At 41.0% G+C, this 14,360-nt stretch overlaps 1 protein-coding gene across 3 annotated transcripts in view; it reads right to left on the bottom strand.

The window, feature by feature from the left end:
* LOC309560002 (integrator complex subunit 6-like) overlaps positions 1–14,360 on the bottom strand; it is a 235,695-nt gene that overhangs the window by 31,623 nt on the left and 189,712 nt on the right. For all 3 annotated transcript variants that reach the window (XR_014225488.1, XM_082263486.1, XM_082263485.1), the window contains exons 9-15: positions 10,763–10,895; positions 7,614–7,708; positions 6,644–6,754; positions 6,246–6,458; positions 5,679–5,802; positions 3,804–3,946; positions 1,616–1,853 (exon numbers count right to left, since the gene is read on the bottom strand). Coding sequence is in view for 2 of the 3 variants with exons in the window: in XM_082263486.1 (XP_082119612.1) it covers positions 1,616–1,853; positions 3,804–3,946; positions 5,679–5,802; positions 6,246–6,458; positions 6,644–6,754; positions 7,614–7,708; positions 10,763–10,895 (1,057 nt within the window). In the remaining variant the exon portion in view is untranslated. The remainder of the gene's footprint in view (positions 1–1,615; positions 1,854–3,803; positions 3,947–5,678; positions 5,803–6,245; positions 6,459–6,643; positions 6,755–7,613; positions 7,709–10,762; positions 10,896–14,360) is intronic.

Raw genomic sequence — 14,360 nt, 5'->3', positions numbered from 1 at the left:
TCTTGCAGAAAGGAGTTGAGCAATGTTTGGCTTTAGGCATGCTTAAAGGACGAGTGTTGGCCTTAGCCATTTACTTCCAGAGCCCGTTGGCGACTAATTCCTTTATCCGCACCTTTATTCAAGGGGTGCTTCATCTAGCTCCTCAAAGAATATCCCCTTTGCCTCCGTGGGATCTGAATTTGGTTTTGTTCTGTTCTTCAACAGCCTCCTTTTGAAAATATTAGGGAAGGTGGTGTCTGCTTTTCACCTCAATGAAGATATTGTTTTACCTTCGCTCTGTCCCAAGACTAAGCATTCCAAGGAATTTGTCTTACATTCTCTGGGTGTGGTTCGGGCGATCATTGTTTATCTGTCAGCCACAGAGCCTTTTAGGACATTTGATTCTCTGTTTGTCCTTATTGAGGGATCTCGTAAGGGTTCAGCTGCGTCTGCTGCGACCATATCCAAATGGATCAGACAGTTGTTCAGGCCTATTCATTGAAGAGTCAGGTTCCTCCTTTCCCTGTGAAGGCGCATTCTACTAGAGCACTGAGTCCCTCTTGGGCTTTTCATCAGGTATCTGTTACTCGAGTGTGTAAAGCGGCGACTTGGTCGTCCGTACATACTTTTAAAAAATTCTACAAAGTAGATTTATTGGCATGCTCGGATGCCTCCTTTGGCTGCAAGCTTTTGCAGGCTGCGGTTTTAAAGAGACTTGTTTTTTTTCTCTTTACGGGGGTTGAATTTTTGTTTTGGGGGTAAGCTCCTGTTGGTACGGGTTGAGCTTTTTGTTACCCAGTTGGCTACGTTTTTAGCCTTGGAAATACGTTAACAGTTTTGGTTGCGTTCTTCCCACCCCTCATGCCTATACTGCTTTGGGACATCCCTATAGTGAAGAAGCATAAGAGCTGCGTGCTCTTATAATAATAGTGCATTATCCTTAAAACACTTTATTCGAGAAATAGATTGCACTTACATGAAGATGGAAATATTCCGGCATTGGAAACACAAATAGTGACAAGAGAGCCTGGCCGCCTGCAGTGGACCTCCAATCCCAGTTGACGCCTTCTGAGGGGAAACGCATCGGGTGGAGCAGCCGCATCATCACCGTGTTCTCCTGTCCCTATTTGTGTTTCCATGTCGGAATATTTCCATCTTCATATAAGTGCAATCTATTTCTCGAATAAAGTGTTTTAAGGATAATGCACTATTAGCCATTTATTCGTTTACATGAGGTTATTGCTCGATAAAATAGCGCTAGTTTCAGAATTCCGTCTAAGGTGATAAATACTTACCAATATAACAAAAAAAAAACGGGTAATAAGGGTTTATGCAGTTAAAATCCATGTGCAAGATTTAAAAATATTAATCTTAAACAATTTATATTATTGTGAAATTAACATGTTAAGGAGAAAACTTTCAAGAGCGAGAAATCATTGATCTATCCTAAAGAGCTGAGTCACATTGGATTTAAATTTCCAATAATTACTCAAATCTAAAAATATCAACCTTGAGTGGAGGTGGACTTTATAAACCTTCACCCTTCCCTAAGTTTGAATAGTGCTAGATCATTCCCATAACCATAAAAAAACTTGCATAAAGATAATAAAAACCACAGCAAACAACTGAGGCTTACCTTTGTGTATGGGAATAGGCTTAATTAGGTTGTGTGGAGTTTGGCTACCTGGTGCAGTAGGGGGCCCCTTTCCTCCTACATGATTGGTGATAATAGGGGGAGTCTGAGGTCGTCTTAGGAGAAGTGGAGACATGCTTCTTCTTCTCTTTAAAGAGGCCGGAGTGTTGGCTTCTCCAGGCCGTTTAACTTTATTTTGAGGTCCAGCAACAAACTCATCAGCTTCATCAATCATCATCCCCTAGAGTAGAGAAAAATGCACATGTTACCAACAACAATAGATCCTACTCAGCCTTGTTTGGGTTAATATAGGGCAAGTAAACTTTCTATAATCCTCTGAGCGATGTACAGATCATTTGTGGAGCTGCGCCTTCCTCCATCCACCATAGCATCTGAGGATTTGCACAGGCCTTTTTACTGACCAAGCTCGATTTCAGCAGCTATACTTTACACCACCATGCACATCTGGATGTATGGAAGACTCATAGTGCTTATATTTGCGCATGCTATCACTGGAGTGGGATGGCAAGATAGAACTTTATGTACAAATTTTATTTTACGGCTGCGGATGTGACAGACTGTCCGCATCGTTTTTGAACCCTATACCTGTATTTAGCATACATACAGGGGTGTATTTACTAAAGGCAAATAGACTGTGCCCTTTGCAAATGCAGTTGCACACATTTTCCCCAGTGCTTAGTAAATGTGTCCAGCTGCACTTTGTAAAGAATACCTAGCCAGGTGCAAGAAAAAAAAAAAAAACAAAACCGCATTTTTGCTTGCACAGGATTGCATTTACACAGTCTATTTGCCTTTAGTAAATCCACCCACAGTCTTGTATGCAGCACTTGTAATGGATAGGATATTATTAGGCTTATTTATAGCCAGTGCCTGCTTCCCGATTTCCTATATATCAGGGCTTGACAAATTCTCCTGAAATCTAGGAGCCAGCTAAAAAAGTTAGGAGCCAGTTTTTTTTGTTTTTTTTTTAAACTAACAACCAAGCTTTATTTAATAAAACGGATACTAAATTTACACATAAATACGACTAGAACCCCACTCTCCTCTATAGTGCAATTGGATGGAAACAGACTGTCTGTCTCTTTCCATCCGATGCCATCTGAGCCGATCCACGGGATGGATAGAAAATAGAACCACCATCCGTCTGCTTTTGGCGGACAGGATCAGATGGCGGTAGATTACTGCTCAATAGAGGAGAATGAAGGGTCCGATCAGGTCTGCCTGAAAAACTGACAGGCGGACCTGATCAGACAGCCCATGTGAAAGGGGCCTTCGGCTGTGGCATGGCGATGAGGGGAAAAAAAAAAAAAAGATTATATATATATTATATATATATATATATATATATATATATATATATATATATATATTTATTATTATTTTTTTTAATAGGGAAAAAAATTATTTTTTTTATTTTTTTTAATTAAAAATAAAGAAAAAAATATTTTTTTTTTACATTTAAAAAATAAATTAAATTAATAATAACCACACTCCCTGTCAAAGGTAACTAACTGGACAGGGAAATGGTAATTGCATTAAGAACAAACAGGCAGTGGAAACAGTCATTACAACAGTCATTACTCCCGGCCACCACAAGAGGGCGCCAGTTCCCCATTGGAAGCCTCTCTAATCTCAAGTAGGCCGAAAAGCCGGGGCCTCAATTTTCGGACGGCGCGGAAGTCCGTGCGCGGAAGTCCGTGCAAAAAATGACAGGACACCTTTTGCAGGGCACCCCAGGCGCCAGGTCGCTAATTCTAGTCGCAAATGCGACCTGGCGCCCGGGGATTGTCGAGCCCTGCTATATATATATATATATATATATATATATCTATCTCCATATTGCAGATCACATTCTTCGTGAAAAGGGCATGATAATGGAGACACATTTTGTCAGCTCCCCCTATCCAGGAAGCCTACAGTATTCATGAAATTAACCTCTGGCATGTATTTTGAAGCCTTACATGTGTGCTTAACAGGTACGAGATACATACATGATTTGCATAAACCAATCTTTATTGGTATTTACAATAAAGCATCCGACAGTGCTTCACTGCAAGATCTGCTAGTATTTGACAAGTTAAGAAAACACTTTAGTCTGTATTTGTGACATATTAAATGATCCCTTTCTAACCCTTGTGCACCAACTCATTTTGTTATTACAGAGTCATACCTTCTTATCTTGCTTAAATGGATTTCCAAAGGTGTGCAGTCTTTTGGGCTGGTCTGGATCAATTTCTCGGAGAGGGGAAGGCATTAGCTTCAAGTACTCTTGATAATTGCCCATTTGTGCCACAGGGACACTATGTAGACAGTCTGTGAAGCATAAATCACAAGATATATAGTTAACACAGTATAAACCAACAAGTGATGAAAATGAAAAAAATTAAGACTGAAATAACCCTTACATACACTCCTTTGATTTACACAAATACAATCTTGCACAAAAAAGGTGTGCAAAGGTATGGTCAGATTTACACAAGTTATTGACAGTTCTACAAAGCATTGAATGTAACACACATATGGTACCACAGGGTATGTACAGAATGCAGAGAAATGCAAAATTGTTTTGCATGCATAGCAAGCTCTGCTTGATCACATAATACAAACAATCGCATTGGTGTTTAGAGCTCTGTACTGTGGAGAACAATACTAGAGGGCAAATTTAAAATGGAGAGTATTACTCCTTCCAACAGTTGTTTTATCATCAAATCTTTACTTTTCTTGTAATAAGTGAAACCTGCCCCAATTCCTCTCAAGTCACCCTTTTGGTTATGGAGGCTGACCATCACTTTAACCACTTTAAGACAAGGCCTATTTTTGACACTTGGTGTTTACAAGCTAAAATCTGTCTTTTTTGCTAGAAAACTACTTAGAACCCCCAAACAATATATATATATATATATATATATATATATATTTATTTTTTTTAGCAGAGACCCTAGAGAATAAAATGCAGATCGTTGCAATATTTTTTTCACACTGTATTTGCTCAGCGATCTTCCAAACGCAATTTTTTTTGGGAAAAAATTAACTTTTTTTAATTAAAAAATAAGAAAACAGTAAAGTTAGCCCAATTTTTTTCCATAATGTGAAAGATGTTACGCCGAGTAAATAGATACCCAACATGTCAGGCTTCAAAATTGCGCACGCTCGCGGAATGGCGACAAACATTGGAATTTAAAAATCCCCATAGGTGACACATTAAAAATTTCTACAGGTTACCAGCTTAAAGTTACAGAGAAGATCTAGGGCGCAAATTATTGCTCTCACTCCAACGATTGTGGCGATCCCTCATACGTGTGGTTTGAACACCGTTTACATAAGTGGGCGGGACTTGCGTATGCGTTCACTTCTGCACGCAAGCTAACGGGGACAGGGCGCTTTGATTTTTTTTTCCTATTTTCTTTATTATTTTTACACTGTTTAAAAAAAAAAAAAAAAAAAAAAAAATGTAAACATCCCTTGTAATAGAAATAGGCATGACAGGACCTCTTCATTGTGAGATCTGGGGTCAAAAAGACCTCAGACCTCACAACTACACAAAAAAAGAGAAAACCGCAAAGACGTTTGACGTCGCTCCGGTCCTCCAAGACCATAGAGTTAAGGGCCATCTTGCCCTCACTTGACTTCCTGTCTGTGAGGAGCCGGGACTGGATGATTTTCCCCGCTGCCGGCAGGAGGGGGCACCTCTTCCGCCGCACCATAAGGGCGAGCCTGCAGCGAATCCGCCGCTGGGACCATTATCTGAAAGCCGACCGCCCCCTGTTTAAAAAAATACCGGGGTTATGGCAGCTATCCACTGCCATAACCCCGGTATTTAGCGTCAAAGGACCGACGTAAATACATGGTGAACAGACGGTTAGTAGTTAAATGATGAACAGGGAAGTGTGAGGGTATGGAGCCCATAAAAGGGTTCTATAGTGACCTTCACAAAAGTCAAAGTATTCTGTTTTCATGTGTTTTTAATATTTTTTCCCTTTAATTGTAAATTCGCCACATAACATAAAGCTACTTGTAATAGAATAGACCTGAAATAGGACTGTACCTTCATCTTGCCCCACTATCAGTTTATGTGTTTTCAGCAAATTGGTCCTCATCCTTGTCAACTGATCTAGGAGGTTTGTGCGTGGAATGTCATAGGCATTTCTGTATGTCTGGGGCTTCAGATCCTAAACAAAAGCCAGGTGTTAGACATGTAGTTCAAAAGTAAATATCATATGAAAATGGAATGTAGGGATTGTGCGGGTACTTGGTGAAAAGCGCTTCCCAGAGACAGCTCAACATGCAGCATTTCCCAAGTGGCTAATGACCTTCAGTTCTGCACTGCAACATCTGTCCTGCACTTACTCAAGGACAGCTCCACTCTTTCACAGAAAATAGAAGCTGTCAATCAGGATAGACCATCTGTAAAATTCAGCTCACTATCAAATGCAACTCACTATCTGTGTAAATAAGTGCCAACAGACAGTTCCAAAAAGGTGCAAGAAAACGTTGCAATAAAATCCACTGTGCTTTAAAAACAGAGAGTCAGGAATGCCTTACTTTAAATATAGAGTGCTGTTCCTAATTTCAAGATAACGGGGGAAATACTTCAAAGTAATGCACACTATACCTTATTTAAAAGTCCAATTTGGAAACCAGGAAACTCCTTCAAACTCTCTGAAAGTCGAAAGGAGGCCTCTCCGGAGGTCCCCTGTAGAGGCTGTTTGAAATCTCTATTGTGAATGAAAAATGTTCTTGTGGGGTTACTTTTTAATTTAATTCCAGTCTCCTGTGGGGCCTTCTTTCCAACAGATGCTATTATCCTCTCAGATTCCATTTTCGTCTGTAACATGTAAAGTGTGGAGAAAAAATTTAAAGACCTTTCAGTAACAGACTTGCTTGTAAATAAATAATCTGACGCTTTAGAAGGGCTTATACTGAGGGACAGATATGGAAGGTCTCACAGCGATACATAACACATCTGGCATGTCATCATAAGCCATATATTATTGATTATGCATTTGTTACCTGTTGACCAAGCTTTTTCAAATAAGAAATGACACTATATCTAAAACCACAGTCCACGTTGTCCGATATTAGATTTGGAGCGCCCATCATCCGAAGTGCTTTTTTTAATGGCTAATGAAAAAATTAAAAAGTAAAGAATAAGGATACGCATTACATAGTATATAGGTTATATATTAAAAAAAAAATCAATCTCAATATTATATTCTTTAGCTGTAGAAATGACATCTCACAGGAAATTAACTGCAGAAAGTTCTCCCTTTTTGGAACATACACGGGAATATATTTAAGTTTGACATAGAGAGAAAGAAATATACTAATTTTAGTCTTCTATCCTTTACTTACTTCATGCTTCTGCTCATGGAAGTAACATATTTAGGTCATATTATAGGGGAAAAGGAGAGGAACTTAAAACGATTATCCAATATAAAAATAGACAATACACATGTATAAACAAGTATAAATCATACAAATTAAATTACATTAATTTAAACAAAACCAAAATAAATAATTGCTAAAGACACAGAACTTTAAGGAATGTAGATAGCAAATGTTAGTGCTATTGACTACCGCTAGTTACCCATGGATATGTTATGTTATGTGGTTATTTATCTGCCTCTACATCTTCAATAATGATTCATGACGGAAATGCATGTGGAGGAATCCTACAAAGTTTTACCCTCAGAATTCTCATTTTATATAACAGGCAATCTATCTATTCACCCTCTACCCAAAATGAATTCCCTTTAAACGATTAAATCAACTGTAATCATGAAATGTATCAGGAGTTTTAAAAGACTACAATATTTACAATTTTCTATTTTACACAGAAACAATTAACAATGCTACTTTTCATCTACTCTGGTGAATGTAGACTTTTTGGTTAGAAGTAGCCTGTGTATACCATTTTTAAATAGTTTGAGCACACTTTTTTTTTTTCTGCAACAGTGGCCAAAAAGCAGCTACAGCTTACCTCTAAGAAATAGGGTGGCATTGTTTTCAAGTAGTTATCAAAGGTCTGTCGCCACTTCAGTGTTGGCTTTAGTTTGTGCAACTTGAATAAATCGTCTGGAAAACAAAAGGAAATTATTATTACATAGGAAATACATCACAACATGCAGTTACTGATACATAATACATTACAAAGAAAGTTGATAGGAACTACACCAGAAATAGACTTATTCTCCATTAGTTATACCAGTGAATTTCATGTCACAGATGTTGACTTCAACTACAGAGAGCTTACTCTGACTATGGCTGGGCTCACCGACAAGGGGAGTCTAAAAAACAGGTGGGTTTCCTATAGAGATCATGATGGTAGAGCGGTGTTGGCTGCTTCCCGCTGCCAGATACTACCAGCCAAGGCAAGGTAAGTGAGGGGTTTAGCTGCACTGACCACTGGAATAATAAAGAGTGTATCAGTATGACACACTAGGGATCAACAGAATATCGGTGGGGCCGATATTCACTTTTTTTTTTCTTAAGTATCAGTATCGGCTTCAAGTGGTTGTACCAGAGTGATGCCTGCAGCTACAAGGACATCCCCCCCCCCCTCTCTTCCGCGGGCTCGTCTGGGTACCACTGGGAGACCCGAGTGACCAGCCAGCACATCCGCCGGCTGGCTGAAGAACCGAACAAAGCCCCAGATCCCTTCATAAAAAGAGTACCTGTCACTGCCTATTACTGTCACAAGGGATGTTTACATTCCTTGTGACTGCAATAAAAGTGATAAACTTTTTTTTTTTTTTTTAAAGGACAATGTAAAAAAATAAACAAAAAAAAAAACTTGCAAAAGATCAGCACCTAATATCGACAATCGGCCTTAAGGATGGCAGGAAAATACGTATTGGCCTTGAAAAAAACATATAAGTCGATTCCTACCACACACAAGCTACAAGTACAGCGCAATGTACAGAGATTCCAGGCGAACTGCAGATTGTATGGTAAACAGGTCTTCCAGGAACGGGTTACGGCTCAGCTTTCAGGATTTCCAGGGATAGGTTAGCAGAGTGCACAGCAGGACTTTCAAGGCCAAGGTACTGCTCAGCTTGCATGATTTCTAGGAAAAGGTAAGCTGAGTGCACAGCAGGACTCATAAAGGCAAGGAGTCACAAAGTAAAGGGTTCAGCAACACATGGACAAACATTGCTCAGGCCATGGTGGCAGATCTAGTCACTGCTCGCCAGATTGGGTGGAGACTAACCCTGTATCAGACAGCAAGTGGAATTGGGCAGTGGCTAAGACTGCAAGGATCAATGCAAAAAAGAGTCAGGGAGAACAGGCCATCAATCAATGGGACTTACAGGCAACCCTTCATCTTCGTAGTAAGATAGGAGCAATCCACATGTCTGTAGGACTGCAAGGTAACTGATCAGCCTTACAGCTGATATAAGACCTATGTGGCAAGCAACAGACCTAAAACACTACTTAGCCAGAGTAAATATCAGGTGTCTGCACAGATTTCCAGCATTTGTCTAAAACTATTTTCCAGACCAATGCAGGACAACAGAAAAGATCAAACTGTAAATTATGCACAAAAATGGTTAACGATGCTTATTTGTATTTAGCTTTTTAAACTGCGAACGCTGGACTGTATATTTCCTATGGTGAATATTAAACACTTACTAGCTTATTAAAGTACAAAGGAGCAATAATTACAAGCAAAGTCCAGTACTTCACATCAACTACAATGCCTGTACAAAAATGAAAGTCAGTGGTTTCCATTTTATGTATTTTCCTGCTGAACTTGTAATGTCCTTTAAAACAAGCTCCAAAAATCAAACATAATACAGAACAGCTTTTTTTAAAACATTCTTGAAAAAGAGACAACTTAGAAGCTGCAAAGGCTGCAGATAATGAATGAAATATAAGACATAAAATAATAATGCTGCACACAACTCTGATGAAGTGGAAGAAAGCTACTAGGATGTCCCGTACTTTACTACACATATGCCTGTCCTAAGTCACTAATGTTACACACACGGGAGAGACACCACTGTATTTTCGATGGTGTCATCACTAAGGCTTCATGCACACTAGAAAGCTAAAAACTGCTTTAGAAATGCTAGACCAAAAAAAAAAAATTAAAAGTTTTAGCGGTTTTTTTTTTGCCAGTGTTTAGCTATGTTTAGTAGCTGCAGCATTAAGGAGCAGGGCCTCCAGTGTCAATAACGACCAGTAAATACCTGGTTTTTAAGGAGTGGCCACAGAAGCCGGCTGTGGTGTCCTTAACAATGGAGTCGTTAGAAAAAAATATAAAATAAAACGGTGTTGGGATCCCCCCAATCCATACCAGGTCCTATGGGTCTGGTATTGGTTTCAAGTGGAACCTCACGCCTGTTTTCTATTATCTTGGCGTGCGGTTTCCCTAAAAATCCATACCAGACCCAAAGGTCTGGTATGAATTTTTAGGGGAACCCACCCGCCAAGATAATAAAAAAAAAAAAAAAATGATGTGGGGTGCCCCCTAAAATCCATACCAGACCCCTATCTGCGCATGCAGCCTGGGAGGCCAGGAAAGTGGAGGGGTAGGAATGAGCGAGCATGTGCCCGCCATGTTGATGGGGGCAAAGGCCTCTTTGCCCACAACCCTAGCCGGTAATTGTGGGGGTCTGCGGGCAAGGCTTATCAGAATCTGGAAGTCCCCTTAACAAGGGGGCACCAGATTTTGCCCACCCCCATGTGAATGAGTAGGGGGTTCATAGAACCCCTACTCATTCACCAAAAAAAACCCCATAAATGTACATGAAAACACAAGTTTGACAAGTCCTTTATTAAAAAATGTCCCCTATTGTAGACTCCCGTTGTCTGACAGCTCTTCAATAACTAAGAGGCGGGGCCACGCAGTGATATTACCCGGTGGCACCACCTCCTTGTGACGCTACTGACTGAGGGCATGCTGGGAGACCGGTTTCTTTTCTATCACTAAACTCTCCTGCCAAAAAGCACTAATAAAAAAACCTGTGTGTGCATGAACACACAGAATAACATGCAGGGGAGTTTAGAGGCACTTATAAAAAATGTCTGATGCCCAAAATAGCAGCTGTAAAAACACCAAGCAATGTAAGAATGGTCACAGAACTTACTGGAGATTGAGCGGTATTTTTCATTGTAGCGACTTACCAAGTAATGGAAGTAATACGGGATAGTTGTATGGCATTACAAAAAGATTCACACAGGTAAGGGTGGTGCTTGCTTTTAAATACCCGAATGGGTGTCCAATTTCACTGTATTTTCCACTACTGCTCACAAAAACCTGAAAGTAATAAAAAAATTAAAATAAATAAAAAAATAAGATCTGTTAGGATACAGGAATAAATAAAAATAAAAAAAAGATAGGAGTAAAAATCTAAACCATCTCAACAGAATGTAGTCTCGTACAACACTACCATGCAACACCTCCCACTGAACCAGACGGTACATAAACCAGCCGTAGCATCACAAGGCAAAGTGTGATAGAGATGCAATTCGTAATTAGTAATTCGCTTTAAATTTCTATCCTGCACTAGAAAATTACAGATATAATTTAATTAAGCAAAACAACACTGCGCTAGAGTAAAAGGAGCTGCCAGCACTCAGTAAAGAAAAAATAGTGCAGCGTTAAATTGAAAATGAACACAATATATGTATAATGAATAAATAAAATATACATACAAAATGTAGACAATTAATAAACTAGAAGAGACATGTTTGTGAAGGCAAATAGATAACCAAGTCTAAATCATTGATCCATCCAAGGAAAAACCCCACCGGTGAAAAGGAAGATGAGTAATGTAGATAGAGGGTGACCAAGATGTTCCTACTTCACACCCACAGTGAGTACCAAAATCTGCTTGCCAGAATTCAATGACCACTAAGTTATAGGTGGTCTAATCAGGTACAGGAAAAATGGATTTTTGTAAAATCTTACCGTAAAATCCCTTTCTCTTAAGCTCATTGACAGACGCAGTCCTCTTGATTAATAACACATTGGGTTATACTGCCCTCTACAGGAGTAGGACACTAGACGGAAGGAAAACGTTCTGGCCACACCTTAGGGGCAGTCTCAGAGGGTATATCCTCTCTCTCTCTGCTACAGAAAGTCAGTTATGTCACAAAGCAGTGTCAGAGAATTTAACCAAACCCCACTCAAAAAAACAGAGGGGCGGGTACTGTGTCTGTCAATGAGCTTAAGAGAAAAGGATTTTACGGTAAGATTTTACAAAAATCCATTTTTCTCTGTCGCTCATTGACAGACGCAGTCCTCTTGATTAATAACACATTGGGACGTCCCAAAGCAGTGCCACAAATGAGGGGTGGGATAACAGAAAAATTCAAATCTAGAAGGCCCAACCGGTGCCGACTAGAAGTCTTAAAGGCTCATTTGAATTAAATGATGAGACTCAACTGAAAATCCAACGGAAAAAAACCCTCGAGGTAGACCACCGGTCTCCTCAAATTGCGGCCTGCAGAACCTTGCGGCCAAAAGAGGCATCCGACGATGCCATCACATCAACTTTATAAAATTTTGTAAAGGTATGAACCGACGACCAGGTAGCCGCCTTGCATACCTGGACCACTGACGCCTGATGGCGGAAGGCCCAGGAAGCACTAAGCGCCCGAGTGGAGTGCGCCTTGACAGGGAACGGAGGATCCCGACCCTTAATAGAATAAGCCTGCACCACCGTCTGTCTGATCCATTTGGAGATAGTCGCGGCAAAAGCAGGCAACCCCTTTTTGGGGCCATCCGTGATCACAAAAAGTGAATCCGTTTTACGAAACGGGTCCGTAGTCTTCAGGTATACCCTGATTGCCCGAACCACATCCAAGGAATGTAACGCACACTCCCGAGGATGACTGGGCTTAGGACACAGGGAAGGCAATACAATGTCTTCATTCAGATGAAACTCTGAAACCACTTTAGGAAGGAAGGATGGATTCGGATGAAGAACCACCTTATCCCTATGAACCACCAGATATGGGGAACGTCAAGATAATGCGGCCAGTTCTGACACCCTGCGTGCAGAAGTGATAGCCACCAAGAAGGCCACCTTCTGGGATAATGTAAGCAAGGGAATCTCCCTAATATCTTCAAAGGGAGGTTTCTGAAGAACCGACAACACTAAATTAAGATCCCAGGGCGGTAAGGGTGCGCGCACTGGCGGAGCCAGGTGTCGCACCCCCTGGATGAAATTCCTCACCAAGGAATGAGTGGCCAAAGGTTTCTGAAAGAAGATTGCTAATGCTGAAACCTGACCCTTGATAGTGCTCAAGGACAATTTCTGCTGAACTCCCTGTTGCAGAAAGGCCAAGATTCGGGTCACCGAATAGGTACGTGGGGGAAATCCAAGCGATTCACACCACGCAATATAAGACCTCCATGTGCGATAATAGACTTTGCTGGAAGTCGCCTTCCTTGCTTTGATTAGAGTAGGAATAACTGAAGCTGACAAACCCTTGTCCTTCAGTACCTGAGTCTCAATGGCCAGGCCGTTGAAGCCAGCAATTGTAAAGCAAGATGGAAGACCGGTCCGTGAGACAGCAGATCCTCCTTGACAGGAAGTCTCCAAGGAGCGTCCGCGACTAGCCTCACCAAGTCGGTGTCCCAGGCTGGACGAGGTCCGTCCGGAGTTCCCAGGATAACTGGAATTCCCCCCACCTCTATTCTGCGAGGAAGTTCCCGCAGTAACCTGAGAGGATGGAAGGCATACCGTAGCTGATACTGCCCCCACGGGACGATCATCGCGCTTTTTGGATCGCCGGCGCGTGCTACCAACCTCTAACTAGACAGAAAAAACTGACTTCCTGTAGAAGACAGAGAGAGGATATACCCTCTGGGACTGCCCCTAAGGTGTGGCCAGAACGTTTTCCTTCCGTCTAGTGTCCTACTCCTGTAGAGGGCAGTATAACCCAATGTGTTATTAATCAAGAGGACTGCGTCTGTCAATGAGCGACAGAGAAAGTAGGTCTCTCTCAAACTGGAACCACTCAGAAAACTCGGTCCACTCTCAAAAGACACCAATCAAATGCGCTTCCATAGTGCAGTATCCAACGAACCCTTTATTGTTAAAATAAATAATTGCGCATTTACGAGATCCAGTACTTGATATTATCATAAATGCATTAACCACTTAACGCTCGCTCTCAGGAGGCTAGGGGGCGACGCTCCTGCCCCCGATCGTCAGCCGGGGAGCCAGTGCGTGTGTCAGGTGGCTCCGATTGACAGAGAGGGAGGGACGGCTGATGTAAAACACAGCTGTCCGTCCTTCTCCCTGAGATGATCACAGAGACTATGTGATCCTGCTATATAGGATCGCATGTCACCCTATTCATCTCACAAGCCATGCCCCCCCACAGTTAGAATCACTCCCCTAGGGTCACATTTAACCCCTTGATCACCTATACTGTTAACCCCTTCCCTGCCAGTGTCATTATTACAGTAACAGTGCATATTTTTAGCACTGATTAGTAATGGCACTGTAGTAATGTCACTGGTACCCCCAAAAGTGTAAAAATTGTTAGTTAGGGGTCCGATCTGTCCGCCGCAATGTCACAGTCCTGCTAAAAATCGCAGATCGCCGCCATAAAAATGACATAAATCTTTCCCGTAGTTAGTAAACGCAATAACTTTTGTGCAAACCAATCAAAATATGCTTATTGCGATTTTTTTTTACCAAAAATATGTACCAGAATTTTTTTTTTTTTTTCAAAGTTGTCACTTTTTTTGTTTATAATCGCAAAA

This window comes from Pelophylax lessonae, assembly GCF_965119305.1.
Source record: "Pelophylax lessonae genome assembly, chromosome: 7".
NCBI classification, from domain to species: Eukaryota; Metazoa; Chordata; class Amphibia; order Anura; family Ranidae; genus Pelophylax; species Pelophylax lessonae.
This window is presented reverse-complemented; position numbering and strand designations above follow the sequence as displayed.